At 45.1% G+C, this 14,472-nt stretch overlaps 1 protein-coding gene across 6 annotated transcripts in view; it reads left to right on the forward strand.

Annotated features, from left to right (window-relative positions):
- Positions 1–656: 656 nt before the first annotated feature.
- Jaml (junction adhesion molecule like) overlaps positions 657–14,472 on the forward strand; it is a 29,264-nt gene continuing 15,448 nt past the window's right edge. The window contains exons 1-5 of one of the 6 annotated variants that reach the window (XM_021226756.2): positions 657–782; positions 3,823–3,921; positions 5,245–5,307; positions 8,326–8,480; positions 9,755–9,980. In XM_021226756.2, coding sequence (XP_021082415.1) covers positions 5,265–5,307; positions 8,326–8,480; positions 9,755–9,980 — 424 coding nt within the window. In that variant the 5' untranslated portion in view covers positions 657–782; positions 3,823–3,921; positions 5,245–5,264. Of the gene's footprint in view, positions 783–3,822; positions 3,922–5,244; positions 5,308–7,732; positions 7,906–7,934; positions 8,193–8,325; positions 8,481–9,754; positions 9,981–14,472 lie in introns of those variants that run through there. The other 5 variants (XM_040730130.1, XM_040730131.1, XM_021226758.2 and 2 more) reach the window with 5 other exon arrangements.

The raw sequence follows: 14,472 nt of genomic DNA on the forward strand, positions 1-14,472 counted from the left end.
GTCTTCTCCTACCTGAGCCTTCTGGGTACTGAGCCTTCAGGCATACACCACTACAGCTGGCCCATCTGAGACCTTGCTTTCAGAGTTTGGAATCCAGGAAGGGAAGTGGCACCTGCAGGTGTCATTGTAGTAAGCTGCATACAGTCCTTCCTTTTAGGATAGAAATATAAATGTCCTGAATGGGATGCTGGTACCACCCCCTCCAAAGCTCAGGGAACATCACAGAAGAGGAGTCAGAAAAAATGTAAAAACCAGAAGATAATGGAGTGCTATGCTTCTGGATATGACATGACATTCTAGTCATGTACACACAGAAGCTGTGACTACCTGAATGAGACCTGCATGGGTACACACACATACTCATATGTACATGTAGACACTCACACATGCATGCACACACAAGTACATGCACACACAAAAGCAAGAAGAGGACTAGTTGGGAAGAGGAGGGGTATCAGCAGGGGTGAGACGGAAATAAGAGAAAGTAATGGGATGAATATGATCATCACAATCCACTGGATAGTATTTGTGAAAGCAAACAAAAATTTGAAGCAAACAAATGAAAATATAAATGCAAATTGGGTAGTGAGACTGGGGGCTGAAAGGAGAACCTTGAGCTGAAGGTTCCTGTTTAGGTTTCTGTAGCCACCTCAAAAGACATGCATGCATCTGGTTTGCTTTGAGCCAGACCTACTGCGCTGGCAGAAGTCTCTCAGTTGATGTGGGGGATGCTGTGGCAGGAGATCGCGGTGCATTGCTTTTCCTGGGCGCTGACATCTTGGGTAAGCAGTGAATGTGTGTGCTGTGAGTCCTTGCTTGAACTGTTCTGAGAAGAAGGCTGGTTAGATTGCCATTGCTGTAGGATGAGGAGGCCATGCACAGAGTCCCCAGTCTCCGCAGCAGGGGCTGCCATGAGGTCGACAAGCAGGTGCAACTTTAGTCTTAGTAGTGTGCTTTGTGTCAAGGTTCTCAGAGAAAACAGAAGTAAGCTTTGCTGTAATAATCATGAACGAGGTCACCCGTAGGCTTCAGCTTTCCTGCTGCTTGTGGCTTCAAGCAGAGTTGTGACTGGCTGTCCTTGAGCTCATGGCAGAAATCCTCCTCAGTGTCTGCTCCATGTTCTGGATAAATCAACATGTCATGAAGGCAGCAATTCAAGTCTCCCAAGAGAGCTGGACTGCCCTGGCTTAGCCCAGACCTCTAGAAAAACAGACGCAAGATGAATTAGGACCAACTATATGCTGGTCTGGAGGGAGAGGGAGATGGCTCTCAAGGTTCCATCTGAGTAGTATGTAATCTAGGTTGTGCTTCAAAAGCCACAAAGCCCCTATCTGTATTAGATGGTCTCAGAAGGAAAAGCAAGGGCATATTTTAAGAGGCTTGTATCGCGGGATGGTCATGAAGATTTGTATATGTACAAATTCCTGAGAATCCAGAGGTACACAGGAACAGAAGGGGGAGTTGAAGGAACTTAGCATCACAGAGGAGTGAGGCATGAGTGACAATGTTGCACAGTTGTCTGTCTTTCTGTAGTCTTCGTTATTACCAGGGGCAACTTGGCTAGGAGACAGCACCCTGCTCTTCCATTGTCTTGCAAAATTGTAATAATATGTATTATTATAGTATGTAAATATTGTAACCCTAGGACTGATAGGAGATGCTTGCCAGGAGTTATTGTGAGAAAGCCATAAGCTTGGGTCAAAATGCTTGGCCAGCACGTGAAATAACTGGCTGTGTGGCATTACCTGAAACCTACTGCTGAGCTATACCAATGTCTGGAAAGGGAACAGGGCAGAGATGAGGGTTTAAGCAAGGCCTATTGGCAAGGTGCTTCTGAATGTGCGAGATGCCTGGGATTCTAAAAACCAAGATTTATGTGTGTGTGTTTAGAATTTAGAATTTTGATAATTGCATATGTTTCAAATATATGTGTATGCATACATATATGTACATGTATATATGTATGTGTCATTTATTAAATAACATTTTACTTGACAATGCATAGACAGTGGTCCTATAAGATCATATAGCCTAGTGGCATTGTAGTCATCTTAGTTTGTATAAGTGCACTCTTGGATGTTCACACAATGGAATTTCCTGATGATACATTCCCCTCACTAATGTGTGGTGATGATGGTGATGATGATCATGATAATGATGATGATGATGATGTGTGCATGTATAAAAAAAGAATTTCTGAATGTTTGCCACCTACCCAGGAAATTGAAACTTGACTGGAGGATTCTTGGTAAGTTCCCAAGGTGCCATGAGCTTGTTTGAGAAGCTGTAAACTGAGGATTCCTGCCCCCATCATGTTGACCCTGGACCTGTAGTGATTCATAGGCTCCCTCTCAGCCTCTTGGAGCTTAGAGTCTTGGAGAGTGAGAGGAAGAGCAAATATTTAATCAGATGAGCACCGCAACAAATAGATGGTTACAAGTTGTGACAAATGCCTTGAAAGAAAAATAAAGAGTACCATGAAGGTGAAGCTAGGTAGTCTGTCCTAGAATGGATGCCTGAGGGGAGGTTTCCCTGAGGAAATGGCATTTAACTTGACATATGAAAGATGAATCAAAAGGAGTTAAGGGGTGTGCGCAACAGCGTTGACAGACATGGAGAAACACTGCAATGTGATGATACAGGCTGGGGCAGAAAGATCCAGAATGCCTGGGATTCAAGTCAGACTTCCAATCTTCTTTGTTCTTAGGCAAAACATACCATTGGCCTGTACCTCAGTTTTCCCATCTGCAAAAAGTCTCACAGTTGTGGGGAAGATTGAGTGAGTTAGTATGTACATCACCCAGACAATCCCTAACGTTACATCTTTCTTTGTTTATTGCATATTAAGTCTTAATTTTTAGTGTAGTTGTCTATCAACTAAAAAAACAAAAACAAAAAAATCTGAGCCTATAATGTTAAAGTTGAGTTCAGGGGGTTGAGCCTGGAAAATAACTTTTAAAAAGAAATTCAAATTCAATGCTCTTTTTGCTAAAAAGCATACTTTTCTCTTTAATTCCCACAGAATTCTATCAGTGCATTTGAGTATTTAAGACTGAAAATGGGTATTGTTTGCCTATCATACTATGTATTTCCTAGAATTGGTTTGAAGGAGGCTGGGTGTGGTTCTGCGTGAGTAAGTCAGCTTTTCAAGTTGTTGGTTTCTTCATAGAGTAGTGTCAAGGGGTTGCAGGATGCCTCGAAGCTGATTTCAAGGTAATGGTCACATTGTCAGTGACAAACATTTATCTGGCATGCTCCCAGCAATTTATGTAGAACAGTGTTGGAGCACAAATACAAACAAGACATACATGGTCCTGTCCTTGAGAGTTTACAGACTTCAATATGCATTGGTTACAGACATGCAAATTAGCTATTACACCTCTGAGTGACTGGTGCTTTCTTGGGAAAATCCTGTGAGAGTTGGGCCCTGTTTGCTGAGCAGAGAAAGGAACTCAGTAGCTCCCTAGAAGGTGACAGGGATCGTGGATGTCTGAATGTGATGAGCTAAAGACAAGACATGCTACAAGGGAAGCCCAGTATGACCACCAAGTCTGTATATGTCGGGGGAGGGCCTTCTGTTCCATCCCTGAGACAGCTGGAGCGGTGCTCTTGTCCACATGTTGACAGTGGTAGTACTCAAGGCTTCTAGTTTATTTTGATTGATAGTTTACCATTCCTATAAAGGTAGAAGTCACAGGCTGCTTTCTGTCTGGCTCTTGGGTTCTAGAAAATGGGATCCTGCCTAGCAATGTTTCCTCTTTTTCGAAGCACTGTTATCTATATGATCATAACTGATTCTTGCATTGTCATCCTGTGCTGTAGGTGAGGAAGCTAAGGTATAGTGACTCAAGGGAGACCTAGGGAAGGAGTCTCCTTGAGCAGTTTCCATTTTCCCAGTGGATTTTGTTGATTGGAATACAGGTAAGGCATCTTTTTTGGTAACCACTTAAAATATATTTTTAAATTCTATGCTTACAGTTATGCGCATGTGTGTATGCTTGTGTGTGGGTGTATGCACATGAGTGCAGGTACCCTTGGAGGTCAGAGGCAGCAGATGTCCTGGAGCTAGAGTTTGTGAGCCACTAGATGTGGGACTGAGAGAGAAGCAGCTCATCCTCTGGGAGAACAGTACATGCTCTTAAAATGTCGAGCCATCTCTTCAGCTCCAGGCAACTGCATTTTAGAAAGGAAGTGGCCAGTGCCAGATATCCCAGCAGAGCTCGCTGGAGTCCCCTGCTATTAGTGCATTAAGGGACCTTTCTTAGCAGTTCTGAGGTAGAACAGTTCTAGTGGCCGAGCCATTAGTCATTGAAGGGGTCACAGCTGAGATGGTTATAGTGGGTCTGATCCCTAAGATGGGATGAGTTGTGACTTCTTAGTGTTAGGGTTCTTCAGTTTGCCTAAGAACATTTGGGGCCACTTTGTCTAGAATAGTGAGTCATTTTCCAAGAGCTGGGGGATGTCATGAGATTGATAAATGTAACAAAGACATTAGAAATGGTTTTACACATTCAGCTCAATTCTTAATTCTACCCACACTGGCCTGCTTTAAAAGGTTAAAAAAAAAGGTCATTCCTGTGGTGTCTTTGTATTTTAAATTTGATAAGTAATACCTTTAAGGCTTAACGTTTCTCCTTTGTGAACCTGGGCTATGACTCTATTAGTGGAACGATTGCTAGACATGTGTAATGCCCAAATACAAATCACTGATCAGTTTCCATTCTTCGTATATTTCTCCTCCCACATGACCTGAACATTCTTTCCGTTTGTCAAGGGGCAATTCCCATTCAGCCCTGGGGGAGGGGACAGGTAAAAAGTTGAGGCTATGGATCCCGTAGTGTTTGGGTCATGTGACACGTGCAGGCTGTGGAATATCTAGAGTGGTTGTCCCAAGGGCTCCGTAGGGACTCATTTGCCCTTTTTGTTTGGAAAAGCGACTTTCATTGACCTTCCCTTTTGGCCAACCTGAAGCAGACCCCAAGTGTCTCTTCAGATGTCACTTGGTTTTGTTTTGCCATATCCCTCCTCAGCATCTAGATGTTGTCTTGTCATGCACACTCGAGCTCTTCCCTCCCCCGCTGTTCCTCACATGTGAAGGGTAGCTGTGCTGGGGAGCTTCCTCTCCGTGTTCAGTGCCGTGCCAGTGCCTCAGACACAACCTGGCCCACACTGGTGCTCACTGTTGGTGCGTTCAGTCAACAATGTCCTCCGTTCACTATTTTCTGGTTTTCCATTTATCTTAAGATCAGAAGCTTGAAAGTAGCATGCTTCGCCTCCTGAAACTGATTGTGATTCCAGTGATTCTGGGTAAGTCGAAGCAAGAGACTGGGGGGCAATACCCGGGTGCTTGTCTTGTCTCAGACATGACATTTTTTGATATTTATTTATTTACTTATTTATTTATTTTGTATTGTGGGAAAGGGCATGAGGCTGTCAGAGACAAATTGCTGAAGTTGACCCTTCCTTTCCTCCATGTGGTTTCCTGGAGTTGAACTCAGGTCTTCAGGCTCGGTGGCAAGAGCCCTTACCCACTGAGCCCTAGTCTCATGCATTTTTAAAAGCCAACTTTTATTTTTGTTTAATTCCCTTTGATTTGTGATACGGAAACTCTGGTCTGGGACTTCTGGTTCTGGTGAAACTGCTGTTTTAGAAGCAGTAGTTGATTCTTTTTGCCTTCTTCTGTGTCAAGATTGGGCACAGCATGAATTTAATACCATGGCCTATCTGTAGAATTGAGTATTTTGGACCAGGTGACCTGTAGCACAGTTGGTGCTGTGTTTGGGGTAAATGCAGTAAAGTTTAGTTTTCTACTTTGTCTTGTATAGGATGGAACTGTGTATATGTCTAGTTTGTCTGTAAAGGAAAAGTACATAGTAATATTAAAATGATTTCTATGACTGTGAAAAAAAAAAAAGATTGGGCACAGAATATCTTTGGGTAGTTCCTGCGTGTTCTAGAACATACTTGTGTGAAAGGAAGTTTCTCTGTGGCATTCCTACAGTTTACACTGGTGTCAGTCAATTACAGCTAGCTAGTCTCAGATATGGAAGGAAAATTACCAAGCAGAAATGGAGGGGCCCTTTTATTTGTCTCTGTGCCTCAGCCAGGCAGATGCTTTTGTGGTTTCTAAACATAGGGAACTCTTTCCCAATTGTTATTGTTGTTGTTTGCCTGGAACTCTCTGTCCTTTCCACTTTAACCCCCTTCCCTAGCACCTCACCCCAACAAACTTGCTCAAGCCTTCCGGATTCCACAAGCTTCCCCCTAAGTTTTACTTCCTTCTGGGTGGGAATCTCCTGCTCAGACTTTTCCCTGGTGCCCAGGACAGCCCAGGCTGCCCACCTTCATTTCCTTATTTTCTCTTTCTCTTTTCTGCCTGGAGCTTGTTCCTTATTCCATGGAAATAGATCTGTGGGAAGACGAAATTAATGTGGTGGTTTGCCATCTTACTTACTAATTATTTAATTTGTAGCCAGGGTCTTTCTATGTGAATGAAAACAAGGACATGACATGCTCCTAGCTATGGCTGAAGAGAAGGCTTTTATTGTAGATGTGAGGGAGGGAACTGCCAGAAGCATCTAGAAGAGCCCAGACTGAACACGGCTGGCAGAATAGATCAGACCATGAGACGAGAGATGGGGAGGGAGAGTGAGAGAGGGAGGGAACAGAGAGGCAAGAGAGGGGGTCAGGAGCCAAGAGCAGAGGACCAAGAAAGGAACCAAAAGAGAGAAGAACCAAGGAGCCAAGAGAGCAAAGAGAACAAAAAAATGCCTAGGAATCAGAAGTCAAGGGATGCTCAGTGGCTGGAGAGGGTTAGGGTGGGGAGGGTGTGTGTGTGAGGAGAGGACTCTGTAACAGGTGTTTGCAATGCTGAGCGAGCCTGGTGGTCCGTGTGCACTTTGGTATGTCAATCAGCACCACAGTTAGCCTTTGCCCAGGGTTTCTTTGGGACTTGATACTATGGAGCCCAGCCTTGAAGGCATTATCTTCTTTTCTCTGCCTCTTGAATGTTAGGATCACAGACGTGCATTTTCATGCCCAACTCTTTATTATTATTCATTATTTTACTTATTTAAGTGGGGGTGCTAGTATGGAGGTCAGAGGACAACTTGCAGGAGCTGGCTCTCATACTATGTTGGTCTGGGCGATTGAACCGAGGTCATCTGGCTTGGTGGCATCTCATTGGCCCTCTTTATTATTTTGAGCTGTAGACAGTGAACCTCCACTCAACAAAATAAGCAAAGGCTGCCTTTGCTCAATTCCAGGTGCGCGCGCGCACACACACACACACACACACACACACACACACACACACACACACACACTCAAGTCTTCCTCACAGGAAAATTCCAGTAGTTGCTGGAGCTAATATGATTTCTTTCAAATATCTCCATCTGAAGGGTTGAGAGTCTGTGTGTTCTTTTCCATCCTCCTACTGTGCGAGCCTGCTGTTGGGCAGGAAGTTCTCTCTCCTCTCAGGGGAGACAGCTTGGATGAAAAGGCTGGCACCTTTCCTGTTCATTCCCATATGTGTTCATTTGGCTCTTCTTTGATACAAACTGGGCAGCATCTAAATTTGTCTCTTGATTTTGTTGTCTTTGTGCCAGAGGATACCTTGTGAAAACAGAAACGTCCTTGGCTTTCCCTTTTGGTGAAATTCCGTGAGTGACAAGCAGATGAGGGGATGAGGGGATCCATGCTTCAGATGCCTCTGAAAGGGCAGAGTTGACAGTGTTGCTGGAGGAATGAGGCCAGGAGAGGGCAAACACAAAGAAAACTCAAAGAGAAAGTTGTATTCCACTCTGGCCTACTTAACTGTAGAAAGACTCCAGCCAGCGAATGCTGAGATAAGCTTTTCGTGAAGGGATTAAATAAAAGGAAAGGAGGAAGAAAACAAAACAGCTAGTGAGTGGATCATTCAGATAGGGAACCCACAAGCTCACGAGCAAGGGAGAGAGGATGAGCCCACTTCCTGTTTAATTTAGGGATGCAGTATGCAGAGCTAGGAGAAGTGAGGAAGTGCACGTGGATTTCACTGGAAAGGCAGGCAGAGGGATTCTAGAAAAGGGGAAGGGACTAGCGAGGCCAAGCAGAGCAGTGAGCTCTTCCTGTGGTTTGAAGGTTGCAAAATTCTTCAGATTTGAATCCTGTAGATAAGCAGAGGACCACTCTCCTCTGCCATGTTGGTTTAAGTGAGGGGCTTTTAAGTGCTTAGACCATGCTGGATCGTGGATGGGGGGGATGGATAGTATCTACAGATAGATACTGAGTTTTCTTGTTGAGGTTACTTGTCTAAATGAAATCTTCTTTCTTTAACCCCTGTAGGTGATTCTCAGGGTCTGACTGACAGGGTTGCCTCCTCCCCTGAGCTGCGAGTACATGTGGGTGATTCAGCTTTCATGGGATGTATTGTTCACAGCCCAGAGAAGAAACCTGTGGTCAAAGTTGACTGGATACTCTCAAAAGGGGAACATGCTGAGGTAAGAAGGCGGCCTGAGTGTACGGCCAAGCCTCTGGCTAATGGTGTCAGAGTTGGGCTGGGTGTGGGAGAATCAGTCATTGAGTCTTCAAGGTAGTAGTATTGCAAGAGCTTTTTGGAAGGAGTCATCACTGGGCCTCCACTTAGCTTAGCTATCTGGTTGTGTATCATCAGCAGGGCAGATTATCCAACCTTGCTTGATTAGAGCCGCGCCCACTGTGAGGAGGAAACAGGGCCATAATGGCACCAGTGTTGACCTGGTTCAGGGCCGATGGGAGACACACGGAGTTCTCTCAGTTTGCTTCCATTGTAGTAGTGAAGGTAAAGATGGGCATGAGAGGCAATTCCTGCAGTCCAGACAGATGGGCTGGGCATAAGAACGGTGGTATAGGCCTCTTTCTGTGTCAGGGGACAGATTCTTTGAGCATTCTTCTTCTCTGGGGGACCATGCATTGTTTCTTTGCATTTGCTTGAAGTGTTGGGATTAGCAGACAGGCAGGGCTTGCTCTCATGAGCTCTAACTGGGAAACTGTCTTCAAGTTCTGTCACAAAGTCCACAGAGAGGTGTGGGTGTCAGGATTGTCTGTGAAACACGGCCCAAGTAGTTTGCTGTTAGCAATGAAATACCAGTGTTTGCACATCAATGGCTGCTTTTGTAGCTCAGAGTGTATTCCCTGTCCCTGCCGTGCCACTGTCACTCAGAACTGCACTTCTGTTTGCTGATAGAAAAGAAGCAGAGCTCTGGTGGAGGTCAAATTAAGAACTCGCCGGGGCTCTGCCTCCCAGCCTGTAACCATTCCTACTGACAGCTCCTTTTGTGTCATGATATTGCTGGCCTGAGGAGGGTGGAGTAGAGAGGAGTGGCAGCCTTACTGCTGGGATCACCAGCCCATGATACCAAGGGGTTAGGTCATACATTTGAATGGCATCTTGCCTGCCCTGTCATAAGACAGGAAATGGTTTCTAAAAGTTATGAGTTCTAATCCTAGAGTGATTATCACAGAAGCTGTTGCATTTTCCCTTATGTTGTAAGAAATGAAAATACGGATTCTTCGTTTCACTTGTCTGTGTAGAAAGTTTGTCATGGAACCTTGTACAAGCTAGACAGTTGCCTGCCACATGATCATTATGAATATTAATAACATTGTTATCTGAGTCACCATTTTTGGTCACTATTATGGTGATAGATTCACTGTCTCCACATAATGGTCTTTTCAATCCAGACTCCCAGGTCTGGCTCCTCTGTTGATTTCCTCCTTTGTTTATCACTCCCAGAGTGAATACGTGCTATACTATTACTCCAACCTTAGTGTGTCTACGGGGCGCTTCCAGAACCGTTCTCATTTGGTCGGGGACATCTTACGAAATGACGGTTCTCTCCTGCTCCAAAATGTGCAAGAAGCAGACCAGGGAACCTACACCTGTGAAATTCGCCTCAAAAATGAGAGTGTGGTGTTTAAAAAGTTCGTGGAACTGCGCGTGCTGCCAGAGAAGCCTAAAGGTATGGGGTCACTTACTCAAAGTGGGCCAGAGGGCAACACATTGCTTGTGGAAGAGGGAGGGGAGCTGATGGAGTGCCCGCCTTTAGGCCAAGTACTTCCCTTCAGTAAGCAGTAACGATTAGTCTGCGCACACTCCTCTTCGCAGAACCCCTGGGAAGGTTGTATTGTCCTTTCCGTCTTGGAGGAGGTCACCAAGGCTTGATGGGCTGAGCCGTGTATCTAAGGACACCTGTTTCTAAACCAGACCTGATACTTGAGCCCTGGGACCTTTTCTTTCTCCATGCTCTCTTTGCTGTGGCTGCCATTTCTTGGCAGTTAGAAGCATTGATGCCTCGTCCACGTTTCCGTAGGCACCTATGTCAGGAGTTCTGATCTGAAGGAGGTGAACAGCTTTTTCTTACTTCACTGCATCTCATTTTCCTGTCTGTAAGTGGAGGTTGGTTGCTTCAGTTTTACAGTATTGTGGGTTGAACCTTGGCGTCTCAGTCACAAGAGGCAAACACGCTCTCACTGAGCTATATCCCCAGTCCTGCTTAGTGGTTCTAAGATTGCCCTTTTGTGGAAACCTGAACTTCCAGAGAATCTCAGGCAGAAGGTGAGGACAGGGCATGGGTTGACAGAAGACCCCCATCACAGAGGACCCCCACTTTCTACCCACAACAGCCAAAGTTGTCTTCCTTTATGCTGATCTGTGTAATGTTTCCTCAGGCTTTGTTTAAAGTGGGATTCTGCTGCTTTCAAGCAGTCTGCAAGTGAGAGTTTCAACGGAGGTGTCTGGAGTTGTGGCAGGAGAGACATTAGAAAGTTCTCTCTTCTCTCTGACCAAGATGAAAGGGTAGCAGCCAATACTGTAACCCAAAGAGGCGTCACACTCCAGAGAAATCTCAAGAACAAGTGGTTTCGAAGGCAAAGGGTTAGAGGGTCAACCAGCTGCTGGGAGGAAATTCCCCCAGAGATGGAGGGCACCAAAGTAATTTTAAATGGCAAAGACAGTTCCTTACTTAGAGATGGTGGCATTTGTAGACCACAGTTAGACTGAAATGAAAGTGGAGACACATGAAGCTGCCCACTCCAAGGATGCTCTGAATTCTTTCATTATGTGAGCAATTTCTACATCGCTCTTTGCTAATAAATTAATGATACCCAAACTAATCACATCCAGGGCATCTAAAATGTGTTTGCCACATCCATAAAACATTTCCAAATAAAATATGCAAATAAAAACTATTAGAAAAACCATTGTGCTATCTCATTCCTAGCCAAATGTGGTGGTACATGCCTGTAATCCCAGCACTTGAAGAAATGAAGTTCGTTCTCAGCTGCATAGAAAGTTTGAGACTAGCCTGTCTCAAAAAACAAGAAGAAAATAATATACACGTGCTCTTTAAGAGCATGAGACCCTGGGAACTAACACAAAGATCCACAACTGCACAAGAGAGTTAGAGACTTTGGAGCATGCAGTCCTAAATGGGAGGTCATCATCAAAGCCCTCTTCTCAAGGCTCAGGGAACCCTGCGGAAGAGGAGGCAGAAGGATTATAAGAGCCAGAGGAATGGGTGACACCAAGGAAACCGTGTCTGCCAGACACAGCAGAACTGGCGCACGCAGGAACTCACAGAGACTGTGGAAGCACACACTAGCCTGCACAAGTTCAAGCTAGTCAGGGTTCCGGAACTCAGAGGTGAAGGTGGACATGAGCTTCCACCTCAGCCAAAGCTATTTATTTCAGTGTGTATCAAGGAAAAATCAGTTTGCTCCAATGGAGTCTTACTGGGTATATCCAGTCACATCTCAGGCCAGGCCACATGCCCAGTTGATCAACATAAAACAAATTGGTATTTTTGGAGACTTTTTGTCTCATTTTTTTGGAGCATTTTTTGTCTTATCAATCTTCTGCTTGCTTGTTTTGATTTTCATTTTTGTGGGTTTTTGTTTGTTTGGTGTCGAGACAGGGCTTCTCTGTATAATAGCTCTGGCTGTCCTGGAATTCACTTTGTGAGCCATGCTAACCCCAAACGCCCAGAGATCCACCTACCTCTGCCTCCTGAGTGCTGGGATTGCAGGTGTGCACCACCCCCACCTGGCTGGGGTCTGTTTGTTTGTTTTTTGTGTTTGGTGTTTATTGTTTTTGTTGTTGTCTGTTTTGCTTTAAGAGAGGGGGAGGTAAAAAAGAATATAAAGTTGGGTTGTAGAGAGGTGGGGAAGATCTGAGAGAAATTGGGGGAGAGGGAAAGCATGATCAAAATATATTGCATGAAATTTGTTTTTCAATTAAAAACCAGAGTGTGGGGTGGGGGCTGGAGAGATGGTTCAGTTGTTGAGAGCACGTACTGTTCTTGCAGAGGACTGGAGTTTGCTTCCCAGCTTACAATGGCCTGTATCACTAGCTCTAGGGGATCCAACTCCTCTGGCTTCTTTGGGCACCTGCACTCATATGCACTCTACCTACTCTTAACTAAAGAGTAACAAAATGAATCTTTGATGGCATGGCATAAAGGACTAACTGATGGCCTCAGGGCTGCTTGGCTGATAGTAGAAGGTCATGATCGAGGCCCTCCATTCTCCCCGCCAGCTTCAGTTCTTAGCTACTGAACAAACTCCCCCAGAAGCTTGTCTTTCTCCACCACGATGCGGGTCACACCCATGCGGGTGTCTTCCCTGCTTGTCTGGGTTTAGGTTCTTTGCCTCTCACAAGCCTTTGGTGCAGGACTTGGCAGAGTATAGGCAATCAATACACATTAGTGTAATGGATGACAGTGTTGAGCTAGTATCCTTCTTGTGAATCCAATTTGTGAGCATGGAGTCATTAGGGAGTGGCCTCTGGCACCTCTCCTCATTTCCCTAATTCCAAAGCTGTGGTCCTCCAGGAAGTGGGAGGAAGTCCGGTGTTTTCTTTCCCCCAAGATATTCCTTGGGGGTTGCTCTTCTACCCTCATTCTCTGTCAGCGTTCCTAAACCTTCCTCAAAGGGCAGACCACAAAACGGCTGCCCTTTCCAGTTTCCTGGGTACAAAGAAGGAGCCAACAGGGGCCAATGGCCAGAGCTAAAGCCAGGGAAACCAGCTAGAATCACATTGGGGGGATCAGAGGCAACCCATCTTTATTTCCCCTTTATTTCCAGCCAAAGAAGGAGCAGATCTAAGCCCCTATGTTTTGCCTCCTTGCTGGGCAAACCGTGGTCTGCTAGTTTATAGAGGTTGTCTCTGTCCATGTGGAAACTCCATCGTGTTTATAGTTACCTGTGACTTCTCATTACAAAGTGGACCCTCCACTTCATAATCCCAGGATCCCACTACTTCCGTTTTCCATAGTCCTTAAATAGTTTAGGTGAAAATAGCACTCGTTTCGTATCCTTTTGCTCTAGGTCCCGGTCTCTTTGGCCTCACGTGATGTAATAGGTGCTGTACACCAGGAAGCCTGGGGCTTGTTCTCACTTGGACTTAGGTGTGAGTTTTCTCTTTACTGCCCCTGTGGGTTTGAACTCCTTTTGCTATTCTTTCTATTTGTGTAAAATGGAGAGAAATACAGTAAGAACCTAAAAACATTATAATGATTTCACCTGAAAATATAGTTCTATGGTCAAGTCTGTCCTTAACATAGATGAGGCACTGGATGGGGTTACAATGACTAATCGCTACGCTGCCTGTAAGGTGTCTGGCACATGCTCAGTGCGTTAAAGGGACTCAGGATGTTCAGTTGTTATTATTCACTTAAAAGCTAGAGTTCGGTTCTTAACGGGCTGATGAGATGGGGTGTTTCCTTCCCTACTGATGCAGTGGATTTTTACTGCCTGCAGAAGAAGTCTGTCCATTGAGCTTAAGTTTGCTTTCTTCCTATTGTGTAGCTCTTACTGGGCAGGAAGTTCATGTTCTCCCAGGGAGGCAGCTTGGATGAATGGTCTGCTTATGCACTGCGTCTGTTCACTCGGGACCCTTGCTTAGCATTCTTCTGAAGGAACCCCGTCTTCCCACCTTTGTTTTCTTAACTGACTTCATGGTGTGAAAAAATTAGCAGTATTTTTCGACTTGCTTTCTTGTCAGGGCTCTCTTAGAATGACTTACTCAGAGAGAATATGGCGGGGTCAGCTGCCTGCCCAAGCCAGCAGAAGGAAGCTCTTCCAAGGTGGAGAACCCAGAGCTGATGGGGTGTGTGTGTGTCAGATGGGGAGGTTGGGTTCTGGAGAGGGCAGGATTGAAACAGAGAAAGGAAACAGTCAAAGGGAAAGCTACTTCCTTGGCCAAGTTTGCAAGAAGTCCCATGACCTGTGTTGAAGCCAAGCAAGTCCTAAAATAACTTGTAAAATGAGTAAAAGAATTTGAAGAAAGTCACCCATGATTCGTCTTCCTCCTCAGTTAGAAGAACCAGCAAGTTAAATATGACAATGAGTTTTCTGACTTCCACTGTTTATGCTGTTAAATATGACAATGAGTTTTCTGACTTCCACTGTTTATGCTGTGCCCATGTGGGTCTTTGTGTTCATGAACAGAAAACA

This window comes from Mesocricetus auratus, unplaced genomic scaffold (assembly GCF_017639785.1).
Source record: "Mesocricetus auratus isolate SY011 unplaced genomic scaffold, BCM_Maur_2.0 Super-Scaffold_100022, whole genome shotgun sequence".
In the NCBI taxonomy this organism is placed as follows: domain Eukaryota; kingdom Metazoa; phylum Chordata; class Mammalia; order Rodentia; family Cricetidae; genus Mesocricetus; species Mesocricetus auratus.